This window comes from Sebastes umbrosus, chromosome 8 (assembly GCF_015220745.1).
Source record: "Sebastes umbrosus isolate fSebUmb1 chromosome 8, fSebUmb1.pri, whole genome shotgun sequence".
NCBI lineage: Eukaryota > Metazoa > Chordata > Actinopteri > Perciformes > Sebastidae > Sebastes > Sebastes umbrosus.
Genome location: NC_051276.1, coordinates 19,547,662 through 19,563,717, shown reverse-complemented (window position 1 = coordinate 19,563,717; position 16,056 = coordinate 19,547,662). Strand labels below are relative to the sequence as shown.

The following is a 16,056-nucleotide window of genomic DNA, read 5'->3' as shown; positions in this document are numbered from 1 at the left end:
AGACTTCAGACTGCAGCCGGCGTGTCTGTCTCACTCTAGCACATGAATAGGAAATTGAATGTAGTCACACTGGCTGTTTAGTTTTCACCAGAATTTAGATTGTGAACATATTCTCTCATCTTATTTTTCCATGTCCTCTTGGGACCTGCAAAAATGAATGTTTCATTCACCGTTTACTACTCTTCAACATCCTGAATTTCATAACAGCAAAAGTGTGAAATCATGAAGCGGCTTTATCTGGAAGCTCAAGGCACCACTACTAATGAGCGTCTCTTCACTAAATGTAAAATCATATCAAACATAAAGACATTATGGGTCTGATAATATAACAATGACATTTATTGGCATTGGTTTTGTCATTTCAGTTACATTTTTCAAAATTTACACCACATAGTCAAGTTATTTAGCGTTGCACATTATTATAATGCATCTTGCTCACAGCATATAAAGCTAGTGCGGTAAAAATAAGAGTATGGTTTACTATAAGCTGGTGTGAATTCATGAATGATATTTTGTGGATCATTTATAAAGATCTCCAAAATATGTCCAGCAGCTGTAACTATTTCAACATGTGTTTGTGCGTGTGCATTCGTCTATATATATTACATTAACGCACATCTTTGGGACTATATCTCCGTACAACATTGCATATTCATTTTATACTTCACACTGTGAACCTTTGCACATTCTGCACAAAACGACCACTTCTAAAAACTCAGATATATGGTAGGCTACATATTTTTATAGTATTTTTCTTCAATTCTATATTCATGTTTCTTGATTTTTGTACTTACTTTTTATTTTTTATTTAATTTTCTTTGTTTACATTATGTACCAATACACCAAAGCAAAGTCATTGTACATGAAAACCTACATGGCAATAAACTAGATTCTGATTCTGGTCCTGATCCTGATGTTGCACCAATTAAAGTTATTGTTTTATGGAAGGAACCCACCCTGAATTTATAATTGCTATTCTAATCTTCATGTATATCTTCTTCCCTCGCCCCCGTCAAGGTCTGGCTGGACAGAAATGCTTGGACATGAGAATGCAGATGTTTTGCCCACACTCCCAGCACTGTTGCTTGATGTGTGAAGAACCCTGCTGGGTCTTCCTCTTACACAGTGAACACACATCAGCAGCACCGTCGCCTCCTTGTCCGTGTTTTTTGGATGTTTTCGTTATAAGCTGTTGAAGCTCTTTCTGTATGGTGGTGTCTGGTGCCTTTGCGATGCCCACCACCTTCACTCTTTTGGGGTCAAACACACAGTCCTCCTCTAGGCCGCTGCGCACAGCTATGAGGCCAATATTTGGGGGCACCCAGGCAGTGTCGTAGCCATTCATGTTCCAGGTGAACTGCATGGGATGGTTGTCCGTGTCAATGCGCTTGACACGGCCAACACGCACGTGTAACTGAAGCACCACACGGTCTGTAGTGCTACTATTCAATGGATAATGAGCTGCCTTTTTTATGTTACGACTCACATACACGCCTCTTCCCAGCATGCCACGTGTTGACTGCTGAAAGCCATTGGCAATGATGAGCCGTGCGATGGCAACGCTGGTCCCATGGTACATTTTGTAGACGCCCTTGTTTTGGGGTTTCTGGGACGGCTCCAGCTCCACACCAGAAAAAGAAGCACCATCGTCGACCACCTCCCAACCAGAGAACTGCACTGACATCCTGATTTAGGAATATGGCTGATAGAGAGGATGTTGTTCAGAAGATCTGCAGTTCTGTAAGAAATGAATACAGAGATGTGGCATCATGTTATAGCAGATTTAAGAGCAATCAGGGTGTAAGTTTTACTTCACAGAGGCAAGTAAAAGCCAAGGAGTCATTTGGTTAGCTCAGACTTTTTCTGTCTTTATTTAGGCTACACTGTAGTTATTTCATAAGTTCTCATACTCTTTACTTAAAGCAGCAGTGGGTAGAATTGGAGCAAATCTGATTTTAAAAAGTTATTTTTATAAAACAGTCACTATATCCTGACAGTAGTGCCTCTGTGTCCTCCGGTGCTCTTAATGGCATCTGCAAGATTTCACAGACCGGAGGAAAACAACCAATCAGAGCCGAGCTGGAGCCTTGCCGTCTCTGAGCAGCTGTTAATTACTCGCAAACTCCTATTAAACGGTCAAACTAAGCAGCGCTGATCAAACATTAATCAATATCCTGTTACATTGATGCCTATTTCTTTTTCATTTTACAGCTAAACAGTACACTACAAGATGTTTCTGAAAACATTTGAGGAGAGAAATAGTCATTACAGTAACAGAATATTAAATCATATTTCATCAGCGCTGCCTAGTTTGACCGTTTGATCGGAGTTTGTGAGTGATTGACAGCTGCCTCCATTGAATTTTTTTAAGCCTGAAAACAGAGCCACTAGGAGGTGCAGAAGTCTAATTATCTCTCAGAACACTTAAATTACAATATGCTTAAAGGTTATTATGAATTTTTTGCCCAATGCTGCCAAAAACATTCTGCCTACTGCAGGTTTAAAAGACTCTGATTAGCCTTGTTGTTTTTGAGGTGCTATGCAAATGGACTTGCCTTGTGTCTTTTGTTGCTTCCACATAGGCCATTTATTGATTTCAGTGACATGTATGCTCATTGAATCACCTGTGTTTGCTTCCTTGTCAGAAGTCTGAAATCTTGTAGCCCACATGTTGCTTTGTAGTCTCAATAAATGTTGCTTACTTGAATCTTGATAGCCTGGTTAGTTTCAGTGCACTCTTATTCGGTTATTGTTCCTTTATTAATCAGATTCATTCAACTTTACTTGAACATTATGGCTTTCCTGGGCTGCCCTACCACCACTGGCCTACATGATAACTTATATAACCCTCCGTGTGCGTCTGAAAAGTACAATCCAATAAAACACAGGACTATTTAGCCTGTGTCAGTACTATCACTCTATCATATAGCCTACTGTTTCATGACTTATGCTGCTTATTTTGGTAACTTTCTCTATAAATCTAACAAATGAACAAATCATTTCAACCTTACCGTCAGTGGAGTTGCTTTGTCAGTTCTGTCACGTTTACTTTCTGTTCAGTAGGTTTCATTTTCCCTTGAAATGACGTCACAGCTGGGAGTTCCCCATGGCCGGTTAGCTCAGTTGGTTAGAGCGTGGTGCTAATAACGCCAAGGTCGCGGGTTCGATCCCCGTACTGGCCATAGTTGATTTTTCACATTTACAAAGTCTGTCATGGAAAAGAGTATGGAGGACTGAATAAAATGAATAGGTGCATAGACAAATACAGAAATAAATAAGTAAATGCTGTAATAAATATGTAAATAAAAAGTAAATGAAACAGGACATAAATATAATCTCATGATCAAATGTATATGCCGCCTTAATCACTCTGAGAATGACATAATCTTGCGGTTGTCTAACATCAGATTTAGCACTACACACGGTACCTGTCACAGCTGTGGAGTTCTTTATATGTAAGGCATTGATGTATATACATATTTATGTTAATATTTATATTTTTAATATCTTTAAATCATTACTTTTTATAGTGCTTCCTGTATTGTAATGTATTATATGTAATGTATTGTTGTTTTTTCTTTTTCTTATCTGGACCTTGAGTCTGCAATAAAGTTTTAATTGAATAGTCTTAAATTTATTTCCATACACACATGGAGGGAGAAGGTGGGCAGGGTACCCCTAACAAGGCCGAAATAGTAGACCCGAATGGATCACACTCCTGTAACCGATCCTGCTTTAGACTGAGGTTAGGTCCTACCTCATTAGCATACAGTCACAGAAATAGGCTACATAAATAGATACATGTAGTAGAACAGAAATGTAGAAAGATTTAACACATTTATTTATTCATGTATGTATATATATTCAATTCTCAACTTTTAAGTTATTTATTTTTGTATTTAAAGGGACTGTTTGTAGGAATCAGAGATGCTTGTTAACAGCTTAAAGTTTTTTAAGACATTTTTTTTTTTTTTACCTTTTTCAGACATTGTTTAGACTTTTGTTTTCCAACATTTTTCAAACTTTTTTTTCAGACTTTTTTTTTTTTACCTTTAATTAGTACCTTTAATTATTTATTTGTTATATTCATTTCACATTTATTTATTATTTTGTTTATTTTTATATTTATTTCAGCATTTATTTATTTAATTTATATATTTATTTATACATTATTTTTTTTTTACACTTTACAAGTAATTTGATCGTAACGTTACTCATTAAGTGTACACTTCCGCTGCTATAACTGATTTTTTGGCCACTTGGGGGCAGCAGGAGACGAGCTGTGAATATTGACATAATAGAGGCGAATTAGTTGGCAAAGGGTTACATTCACATCCAGCAGTTATGGAACAACATCACCATTTGTTTGGAGTCGTGTTTCATCCCACTTAGCGAATGTAAATCCAATATCTACTCTCTTTTAGCTCAGTTTTCTGGTTTTACTGACTCCTGAGGGAAATATCTTTTTATCTACCTGCTAACGTTAAATGCTGCACTATGTTCACCAATGTTTACTTCACACTTGTAAGAAATTATCGAACATTAACTCTTTCATTGCCGGAGAAGCCGAAATAGCTCAGTTGGGAGAGCGTTAGACTGAAGATCTAAAGGTCCCTGGTTCGATCCCGGGTTTCGGCAGATGTGTCTTTTTCCTCAAACACTGAACTCTCAGTACTATAAGGAGGTCTCTAGTAAACAAGAACGTCAATACTGGATTATTCATATACACAAACAGTGATTTGTCACTGACCGTCAAAATATATTTAAGGATATATCCCAGAGCAGCTGTAGGCTGTAATAATAATAATAAACTGGTTTGAAACAGGGCGATAGAGACAATTATATAATAGAGAAAATATCCCATGACCACTGTATGTCATGACATAAAAACACAAACCTTTTAAACACTCAAACTGGTCCTGTCTAAATTTACAACATCTTAAAATAGCTACTATTTAATTGTTACTTGAAAAAAAAATAGGTATGTATATATATACACACACACATATATAAACAAAAAATGCAATATTTTTATAATATACAACCTCTACTGCTCCTATATATATATATTTTGCTTCTATAGTTACCATATAGCAAGTACTTCCTTTATTATTACACTGTATATTATTTGTAAAAACACTATTATTTTTATTTTTATTTTATTATTTTATCTTAACTTACTATTTTCTTAATGGAGCTTCCCAGCAAAAAGTATTTCACACGATTGTACTTGTATAACCGGTGTGACAATAAACATCTTGAATAATAAACATCTTGAAACAAGAATATTTAATATGTATTATTACATTTTCATTTATTCAAATTATAGAGTGTTATTGTGACAGTCCTTTGATACAATAGTGTTCTCATCTCAAGTTTTCATGTCAGGTCTAACAAGATAAATACATAAATGACAAATCAAGGCTGAATTTGACCAAACAGATGTGACAATTAATCTTCTTACCTTTTTAAATTGCACAAAATTAAATATAATTGACAGGTCTGTCTGTAATCAAGTTCCCTGACATTTTACAAAATGTATTCTACTTCAAATTACAAGATACATTCTCTGATTTTCAAAGAGTGATTCAATTAAACATATCCATAGTCTAAATAGCTGTGGGCTCATAGAATAAGATGTGAATAAAGCCAGTGAGGAAACATTCAACACTCACTGACTGTTGGCATGCCTTTTAGTTTAAAAACAGCTATTGCTGCAGTAAAAGTGTGACAGTAATAAGGAGCTCCTCTCCAGTTGGTAATGTCACGAGTCATTGAGCTCTGCCACCTTGCTGCAGACGTGCCTGATATCCTTCTGAAGCTTCTCCTTGTCAAGGCGAGATTTGATGTCACCTATCTGCTTCAGGGACTCAATGGCATCATGCACAGACAGGAACCCTGTTCAAACGAAAGGCAAAGAGAATATTCTCTGAATGCTGCTGGTGATTGAGGTGTTATATTAGTACTGAGTTGGTCTGCTTGTACTTATAACTCTATAACATTAGCTTTGTGATGAGTTATTGGTGTTGGTTTGGTGTCCTTTGGTGTTATAGTAACAGTCAGTTATGTAAATTCATGTAATTATGATAACGTGTATTTTGCTCTCTCTAGTGGTCTCTGTTTTTAATCTCTGGTTAAATTATCAATGGTCCTAATCATCAGTTAGCATGACTTCATTGAGTAGCTAAGAACATTCTGCCTAAAATGGAAATATTTCTCAATATTGCACGGACTCTAAGAAGCAATATCCAGTGACTGTGAGATAGAGGGATAAACTTTCTTGTACAATGATGGGATATTAAATCTTCTCTTTCTGACCCCACGCCTGTCTTACCACGAATATTTACGACACTCATCAATTATGCATTGCTTTTCTCCCCTCTAATACTCCATCTCCTTCCATCTTATACTTAAAATAGAGTGATGGATGGATGGATGGACGGATGGCTCTCTAGCACAAGAAGCGGTGATTCATAGAGCAGTTTGCTCCTGCTCTTATTTACTGGAGGAAGGCCTTGCCTCTTTTTCTATTTATCTACACTTTAATAAGGGCTGGAGACTGAAAAAGGTCTGAAGGTTTGAGATCTTGTGCCAGAGCTCCTGGGAAATGAGCTTCCAGTTGGCACAGCGCTGAGATGGGGATGGATGTCAACAGCAGATTGATGCAGAGCTGAGCTGCTGTACTGAGCTGCCTGGAGCTTGTGTGTATTGGCTTGTCCCACTGTGTGACTTATTAACGTTGAGGCAGCTGTAGCTCACATATAATTTAATTTGGTTAAAAATCCTATTTGCATTTATGACTAGGAGGAGCTCATGTTAGTGTTGCTGGTATAGTTTTCATGAGAGGGAGGCTTGACCATGTCTCTATGATAGTTTTTTGATATGATGTAATTTTATATGCTTGATTTGTCTTGCCATATTGGAAATCTATATATTAAAGACAGCTATGTGAGCATAACAGTTATATATTACTGATTATTACACGGCTTTGTTGAATACTCGATTCTGATTGGTCAATCACGGCGTTCTATGGTCTGGTATTTCTTTATAGCAGACTGTTGCTATGTATAAAAGACCGTTGCTATGGGCGCAGTTCTGATATTGGACTCTGGAGGACCATTTTTGTGTGAAATTATTGATTTCTTAAGTAAGTAGCCGTGTAATAAGCGGTATAATGTACCACTTCAGGGCAATGCAAGACCCCTGTTGGGGTTTATTTCACGACAATGACCACCTCGCTGTACATTATCCCTTATATAGTAGTGGAGTAGTGAGGAGGTCACTTCAATTTATTACTAATTATGTCTCTTGTTCTGACTGTTTTGTGAAGCTTTCCTGCATGTGCATATTTTCCTTGACGCGTATGACACATATGTACATTATGTGTGTGTTTACTCACCGATGACAGCAAGTTGCAGACAGTGATGATCACCCACCTTTGTGGTATTCCTGTTTGAGCAGCTGCAGCTCCTGATGAAGGCCACTTTCCACTGAGGTCATTCTTTTACTGAGTTTGGTTTCAGAGCGTTTCAGCTGATCTGCCTGATTGCAGTCGGCCTGATCCCTCTGGGTCTCAGACTGCTCCACACGGGCCTCCAGAGCACGTAGCCAGACGGCTAATCCAGACTCTGCCTCTAACTGAATACAGAACACACACGTAAAAATCTTACAGCACAGCACGGCAGTGTTTTAACCTTCACTCTGTATATGTGACCAGTCCTGATTCATTATCTTTAATACTGATTTTAAGGTGTTGCTTGTGACATTTGACCTTTACAAATTCATAACTTTGATATACATGTATCGCTCTAACCGTAAGTGTGTAATTATATCACAGGTCTCATGGTTAATTGAATGATATATCAATGCTTAAAAATGTCTCATGTGGCACCTTGACCAACTCACCCATACCCTGCCTTCAAATCTCTGCTGCTTCCTCACCATCTGTTCCCCTTTATTATCTTTTTTCAAAGTGAAGTACTTTTTTTCTGCTGAGTCACTGCTCAAAAAGTGTGACTGAACTCTGCACAAAAGAGAGGTCTATTGCAGATCCTGACAATATGATAGTGGAGTCTTGAGGAGAGTTGAAGGACGGTAAAGGCAAAGGACACAAAATGTACAGATATACTGTGTTCTAAATGCCGCCGGCCTATTATGTTGTTATTGTGGACATAATTGCATAAACTGTGGGTCAAACTGAGAGCTAAGGTACCATTTCGTCCTGCAGTTGTGTGCGGTGCTGCTGGCTGTTTTCCGCATGAATCTGGGCGAAGCAGTCGAGCTGTTGTTCTGTCCACTTCTTCAGCGAATATGTCTGCTCCTTGGTTTCCTTCAGTTCACCTGACATCCTGCAAACCCATCAGGATTATAAAGTAGAGGAATGTAGCAGGGTTTACTTTGAAATGCAGTCAAGAAGTATCATATTGCATTTTTTGTTTCAAACTAAACACTGAAAACATAATTAGTAGATTAGATTAGATCATATGTTTTAAAAATGCATAGAGGCTGGCAAATAGCTGGAAGCCTTTGCAATGCTTGCTGTAGATTTAGGCCCGTTATATATACAGCTCTTACTTGGCACTATTTAGTGCTTGGCATTGGAATAAGAATTTGTCTGTTTCCATATTCAATACTTTGGCATTTCCTCATCTTTGCACTGAGTAAAACGTTTGTGGTGTGAAAACAGAATGTTTTATAAATCAATATTTGATATTCTGCCAGTTTATTTTAAATGCAAGCTGCTTTATGCTCAGCTGATTGAAGCTGTTTGAAAGTCTCCCTTTGGTAATTAGAGGTGAGACTGCCTCAGCAACAGTGCTGCTTTTTTTGGTTTACTTGATGCCAGCCTCAGCAGGCAGAACACTGTTACTCTGTGCTGCTGCTGCTGCTGCTATTTGTGCAACACACAAACTCACATTCTTGTGGAAACACTTGATGTTGATCTCATGGCTTTTTTTTGTAGCTCTGAACGCTGTGTTTGTTTTGGGGAGCAGAACAAATCTCCATCTCCCTGTAAGATTGGACTGGGCTGCCATGTGTAGCTCACATAAGCCCATTGAATCAACAATGTTAAAATGTCTCAGATGAAAGCTGCAGCCTTTGACACGTTGAGTGAAATATTGTGTGGGCTGTATTGTACCATAAGACACAATATGCAGCGTCTCATACATTCTTTATTATATATAAAACATATTGGCACTTCAATTCAATTGTCCTTCTTTCCTCTAATTCAGGGGGTTTAAACTAAATGAGAAAATCAATGAGGCAAATGCCGAGACATTACGTGTGTGTCTTTGTTTGACCGCAACGTAAATCAGACTCCTGCTCTGCAAATGAATTTACCTATTCAGGTCTGCTGCTACAGAGACACCTCATTTATAACTCCGTGCTGGCTGGCTAATCTGGATAATGTTGACAGTTGTTAGGCCAGGTGTACACGAGATAACAGGACAGCTGATTTGGGCGTGTTAGATGAGTTTTCATATTCCGCCTGTCTCCACTGAGGTTTATCATTTACCATATTGGGAGAAGGTCAGTGTGCCTCCATTTTAATGCCGTCATTGTGTTTTTGAACTTGTCTGAAACTTATCATCAAGCATGGTTGATACTTTTGTCAGTAGTCTTCTACTGTGAGCAGTACTGTGGCCTTTCTATTGAGTGTTTAGGTATCGTAGAAGAGGATTTTAAAGTTGTTGTCAGATGTCTTGTTTCAGGTTCTGAGGCCATAAAATACTATGTCTAAGTTGCTTCTAACAAAAGTGGCCTGTCAGTAGTTGTGACTCAGTGTATCTTTAAAAAATTAGGTGGTCAGAGCTGAAAGAGTTTGACTGAATGTTTAACAGGAAGATGCAAAATCTACTGAGGTCCCTCTGTGGACTGAAGGTTCATGAAGAACGCTCTGAAATCAGCTGTGTTTGCTACATAATGACTTGGCAACACAACAGACAAGGCAGGTTTAGAGAGTGAATAAACAAGGAGCACCCTGGATGGGTGGATGGAAGGCATACTAGTTGTAGTTTGTTGCTTTTGTCTTTATTCTAGCTGGCTCAGAAACACAGACAGTGTTGCTTTTCATCTATTGTTATATGATCAGTGACCTGGTTTCCATAACAGATCTACTACATTACTAAATAGAGCATGTTCATCATTCATGTCTCTCTGTTTCTGTTTCCACCATGGTAAAACTATGTGATTCACTTTGCTGCCAGTTGAGATTATTTATCAGATGGATTAGTAAATCAACTTAACTAACAGCTTTTCTCTGCCTCTGGCACCAATTGTATGAGAGGGCCATGGCTCTGAAATGCCCAGCTGTAGAGAGTTAGGACTGACTGGGGATATCATTTGATAAGCAAATTAGTAACTCGTAGTTTATTATATGTGCTTCTGGGCAGAATGAAAAAGGGAGCATAAATCATTTAGGAGCGCTGCTAAAAGGCAAATTAGCCAAGAAAAGGGCCAATATCAGTCACAAGCAGCACACTGAATACTGAATAGCCCTCAAGAAACTAAAGTCTGGAGAAAATATGCAATTAAAAAAAAAACATAGCGAGTTCATATTTTCAAAGACATGTAAAATTAACAGTTAAGGTCCACAAATGTTTCTAACACACAGCGGTTTTACAGGAACACTAAGCCAATTATTGTGAAAAAACATCTTCATGTAAATATTGAAATTATATTACAACTTTGCAGTGTTTGCACGTTTAGCAGCAGCCCGATTTCCTCCCAAAACATTGCTTATATAATTAAGTGAATCCCTAGAAGTACATGTTCTAGCAGTATGTATGTATATCTGCACAAATCATCACCACAAGATAAGATGTGTTGCTGTGCAGAATCAATTGAGACACTTTTGCTTTCTTTTTTACTTACTCCTAATCGCTAACTATGTTGCTGTTAATGTACAGAAGCACCACTGTGCACCAAGGTCAGTCAATGAAAGGAAATGAAAGAAGAGTAGATCAGAGTAATACATATAATACATGCCATAGTGTTATAACAAGTAACCCAGGTGTTTTGGGGTTGTGCTTACCTGGCTTCTAGTAATTTAACTTGTGTATGGAGATCAGCCATGGAGCTCTTTTGTCCCTGGGAATGCTCTGACAATGAGGCCTCCAGCCTCCCCAGGTCATGATAAAGCTGGGAAAAAGGAAAACACATTCTGTTACGTGACGCTGGAGCATCTTGTGGTGCCAGCTCCATGATCTGACCTTGCAGTTTCTGCTGAGTCGAGCTGATTGAGCTACTACACCCCTCCTGTAGCCTGTAAGGACTGAGAGTAACAGCGGTGACCCACTTTCTCTGCATTTTCAATTATCTTTATGGTACAGGCTTGACCACTGTGCTCCACAGCTAATGTGCTGCAATCACAATGATTTACCTCTCTGTGTCACCAACACGGCTGAGTGCAGGCTGAATCAGTGTGAGTGTGTGTTGTTGAGGGCTGTTGGGGTCAGCTTTGGATTTAGTAAAGTGATGGAGAGTTTTATAACATGTGGCATATGTGTCCTAATCCCCTGTTTTATAATTTTTTTAATAATATTTATTTTGTAAATTTTTTTTGACCTTATTGGGCAGTAAAAGCTGTTTATTGAGAGACCTTGACATTCACGTTTGAATTAATTTCACGTCTCATTTCCTTCTTTCAGAGTCTGCGGTTGAGCTTCTGACTTTACGCGATAAGGAGAGTCTTACTCAGCAGCAGTATAAGCTCCAACTCACCTGCCAAACAGCCAGCCATCCTCTACGGTAAACAGCAAATACACCCCCTGTGTATTTTGTCAGATTATTATTCCCTTCATGCAAGCAGCATTTAAATGAATGCAATTCCCCCTTTAGGCTATAACTAAATACATTCACAAAGGAGAACATTATTCCTTAATTTGAGACTGGAGTATTCAAATGAATCCTAGACTCAACACTGTGTGTGAGCGCGCATGCATGTGTGTGTTAAGACAGAGGCGGGGTAAGGATTGGGTTAGGGTTGTAGACTTTGCTACTTAGTGTGATTCGGCATCATTTAAGGAACATGAGAACAAGATTAAGAGTCTGCAGCCGTGCAGACGCATCTTTGAGTCTGTACTTAGGCAAAGCGGTGCTTTGAGCTCAATGCTAATGCCAGCATGCTAACATGCCCACAATGATAATGTAACATGCAGATGCTTAACAGGTATAATATTTAACATGTTCATCATCTTAGTTCAGCGTGTTTGCATGCTAACATTTTCTAATTGGCACTAAACCCAAAGTAAGTACAGCTGAAGATGATGGGAATGTCATTCGTTTTGCAGGTCATAGTCCAAAGTATTGGGGAAATTCAAATTTTGACCTGATGGCGGCACTAGATGTAATCACTAAAGATCACTAAAGTCAGACCAAAATGTAACGGCAATCCATCCAATAGTTGTCCAATAGACATGTCACTAAAAAACAAAACTGTCAACTTACAGGTGGCGCTAGAGGAAAATTCAGGGGATAAAGAATCTTGAATGTCACAGAGAGGAAGAAGAATTGTGGTATGTCCAAGTATGTGTCAGACTCAGAGCATTGACTTTTAAAGGAACAATATGTAGTACTGACAGCTAGCGTTTAAAATGGGTAACAGCATGCCAATTTGTTTCATATGTGGCAATCGGGTGTTGAAATGGGGATTGGACGGGATCACACCAATCCAAAACAATAAAAGACGTTCTGGACCGGAATGGAAATTTCAAAGGAGAACATACTGGCTGTAGCTTTTTTTGGAGAAGCCAGTATTTCAATTTAGCATGTTTCCGTAATCTCTGATGACATATCATGATCATTTTATGATTTATTACAGTAAATATCATACATATTGATCCTTTAAAGACTTATGAAGATTTTCTTTTTGGTCCTGGTGTGTAGCTGCTGTGTACATAGTGTGTGGACTAAAGTGCTGGCTTACATTTCGTAAACCCTTTGTTAGCACTCACGAACCATCTCACCTTGACTTCCAGCTCTTTGAGCCACACGTCCACGGCTGACCTGAGCTCTGCCACCTCCTGCTGCAGCCTAATCACCCGCCGCTCCCCAGAGCTCATGTCAGCGCTCAGCTTGGCGATGCTGGCATCACACCTGACATAATAGGTGAGGAAGCAGAGAGACATCACTGAAGGAGAATAGTGGGATAGGCGGGGGAGTTGAGGAAAGGTGTGAAGTCAGAGAGATGAGCAAAAGGCTGGAGGCAACAGGGAGGACGTGCTATTTTGAGGCACACAGTTCAGATGGCAGATTGAATGCTGAATTAAAAAAACCCCACAGAAACATGATAACCAGTCAAATAAGTAAACTAGTTTAATAGATTTATCACCAAACACAATCAGCAGGTTGTGGAGAAATACTTTACTGCCTCTCTCATGCAACATCTCGCCTCTAGTTCAGTTTATGTAATAAGAATGGACTGCGCTGACCCTTATTATCAACATTGCAATGTAGCTCCCTTCCTTCCTGTGCTTAATTTAAGATGCCATCTCTCTCCCCATATCTATCAGCATTACTGTGTGGGTGTATGTCAATATGATATGTAATGTAAGCTAATGCAACCAAAGCTAGCAGCTAAATATGGAGATGCCCAGTGTGAAATCGGGGTTATTTCCCTGTAGACTACTACAGCGCTTCTATAAAGGGTTTCACAGAACAAACAACAGTTTATCAAAAAATATTGGCCCTCAACCTGCTTGATTATTTATGACTAATGCACAAGAGGTCATTAGACTGAGTAGGTGAGGTTATTCTACAGCTTTTATTGGACCATAAATCCGCTGTTTGTTGAGTAATAGGCAATATCCCCTCTCACCGCTGACCTCTTAAACACCATGAAGGAGACGGGCCTGAAATAAGATGTTCACAAAATAGCATTCATCTACTTTCTGATGAGAAATTACATTATCTCAGGTGTCTCATTGATTGTCAGGGCTGTTCAAAAGAAATCAGCCTAGGCAGCTACACAGCAAAAATCCTAATGCAATCTAATGATGAGAGCCTCTCTTCAGCAATCCAATCTAATGAGCTCGATCTGTACAGACACCAAATAATGAACAAGTGCTAATCAGCGCTGTTCAAACCTAGAAACTCCCCTCTGGTGAGAACGAGAAATAATTAATGTGTGCATGTGTGTGTGTGTATGTCTGTGGGAGTGTCAGAGGCGATGCCATGACGGATTGGAAGTTGTGAGACTGTGAAGAGCTGCCAGACAGGATGCAGGCTATATAATTTCACTTCATTAGAGGAAGAGAAAATAAGAAGGATAATAGCAAAGAGAAGAAAATCACTTGTGCACCAGACCTGGGTCTAAATAATTGCACAATTCCTGCTCCAAATAATACTTTGGAGGGATGTTTTAAAGTGCTTGCACTTGGCATTGTCATTACATTTCTGTATTTGTTAACCCTCTGAACAGTTTGTATCTCAGTGTTAGCAGACATTATTTGACCCAGACCTGGTGTGCATACCTGGCTACTCTTCCTCTCAGGTCTCCAATGCCAGCCACGTTCTTCTGGTCCAGGCTATGAACCGCCATCATGGTTCCAGAGGTGATGTGGTCCCGCTGGGCGATCTGTCTCTCCAGAGTCTGCTCAGAACAAACACAACATATTTTATGTTAAAGAAGTAGCAATTTGTTTCTCAGCAATAAATGATAGATGCGGAAAATATACAAATAAAACATTTAGTATGTTTATAAAATAGTTTGTTTGGACCCTGGCACAAAACTAAGGCTGACAACAGAAAATAGTGTGTTGATTCCCCTTTCTGTTCCTCATTTTAATGCTGTCAGAGAAACCGATGTGGGTAAAACTACCATATGTCCTTTGATGAGAAAGATAATCTAAAAACTGACAGAAATGTCATCACCATTACCATCATTTGATTTACCAGCATATTCAGATCACGCTCATTACTTCTTCATGTGCCGAATTAATTAGCTCTAAGGCATTCATGTCATATTTCAGATAATGACAGTCTCTAATCATGTTAGTGGCCCATTTGGTATGCATAATGAAGTAATGTATTTCATTTTTGTGCTCCGTTTTTATAAGGCGATCATCAAACTGTGGCTTGATGTTCTGCCCGGTTGAAGATAACACTCATTTGTTAGTGCGTATCTTAGCAGCATTTATTTAAGCACATACTGTGTACATCATTCATTTTTTGCTTATACAGACAAAATGTCCACGAGCTGAGGAGTCAGGCGGGCTTTGCTCAGGCGCTTGCATCATTCTATCAGGTGTAATCAAATCAGCTGTGAGTTTGCGGGCATGAGTGTGTGTGTATCCGGGTGTGTGCTGCACATCAAAAGAGATGAGAAGAAGAGAGGAAAAGCAGATGAAAGAAGGAGCGACAAAAGAGGACTAGACAGGTAGAGAGAAAAGGGAATCCACACAGATGGATTATTACTGGATCCATATAATGAGAAGATATTTCCAACAAAAAGGGCTACAGGAGGCATGGCAGCAATACATCAATTTCCATATAACACTGACCTCTACCATCTACCCACTTGTATACCTGTATGTCCATGCTAAGCTGCTTGACAATGCGTGTGATGGTCAGTATGTGATTCTCCAGCAGCTTGCGGGACAGCGCCTCCACCTGGACGGAGCCATGGGCAGACTGAAGACCGGCTGCCACCTCCTCTTTGATCCTGAAGGCCTGTTCCAGCAGCACCGCCAGTGTCGTCTCATGACTGCTCAGACTACTCTCCAAGACATACATTCAGGAATTTAAAAAAACATTTTACAGTATAATGCAATGAAGCATTCATCCACCCAGAGGATTACTGAAGATGGATTGAGATGAGGTGCACTGGTTTTTATACCCTCAGGTCACCCTCATAACAGACCTTGCATTGACCTCATGTCCCTGTGTGTGCTGTGTCACCCTGTCTGATGCGACTGTGGTTAAGGATTAATTTGATCAAAGTGATTCACAGCGGTGTTAGAAAGGTCGCCGGTGGTTCCCAACCTTATTTCAATCCCATTAACGGGGGAGGAATACCTCTGGACACAGACTGATTTTAGAATTGAATTAGTGACC

General features: G+C 39.2%; 2 protein-coding genes and 2 non-coding genes across 4 annotated transcripts; 2 read left to right on the top strand and 2 right to left on the bottom strand.

Moving 5' to 3' along the window:
• Positions 1 to 312: 312 nt before the first annotated feature.
• On the bottom strand, positions 313 to 3,091 carry LOC119492843. Its single transcript, XM_037777659.1, has 2 exons — positions 3,012 to 3,091; positions 313 to 1,738 (listed from the first exon to the last, which is right to left on the bottom strand). Exon 2 carries the CDS (start codon positions 1,682 to 1,684, stop codon positions 1,013 to 1,015), a length of 672 nt encoding a protein of 223 aa, XP_037633587.1. The 5' UTR covers positions 1,685 to 1,738; positions 3,012 to 3,091; the 3' UTR covers positions 313 to 1,012.
• Positions 3,092 to 3,108: 17 nt separating this feature from the next.
• On the top strand, positions 3,109 to 3,182 carry trnai-aau. Its single transcript has one exon. It is a non-coding gene; the product is annotated as a tRNA-Ile (tRNA).
• A 1,383-nt stretch (positions 3,183 to 4,565) lies between these two features.
• Positions 4,566 to 4,638, top strand: trnaf-gaa. Its single transcript has one exon. It is a non-coding gene; the product is annotated as a tRNA-Phe (tRNA).
• A 650-nt stretch (positions 4,639 to 5,288) lies between these two features.
• On the bottom strand, positions 5,289 to 15,735 carry fam81b (family with sequence similarity 81 member B). The gene is made up of 7 exons (XM_037778404.1): positions 15,529 to 15,735; positions 14,475 to 14,593; positions 12,969 to 13,098; positions 11,036 to 11,142; positions 8,213 to 8,348; positions 7,437 to 7,638; positions 5,289 to 5,898 (listed from the first exon to the last, which is right to left on the bottom strand). Exons 1-7 carry the CDS (start codon positions 15,733 to 15,735, stop codon positions 5,765 to 5,767), a joined length of 1,035 nt encoding a protein of 344 aa, XP_037634332.1. The 3' UTR covers positions 5,289 to 5,764.
• Positions 15,736 to 16,056: the final 321 nt, after the last annotated feature.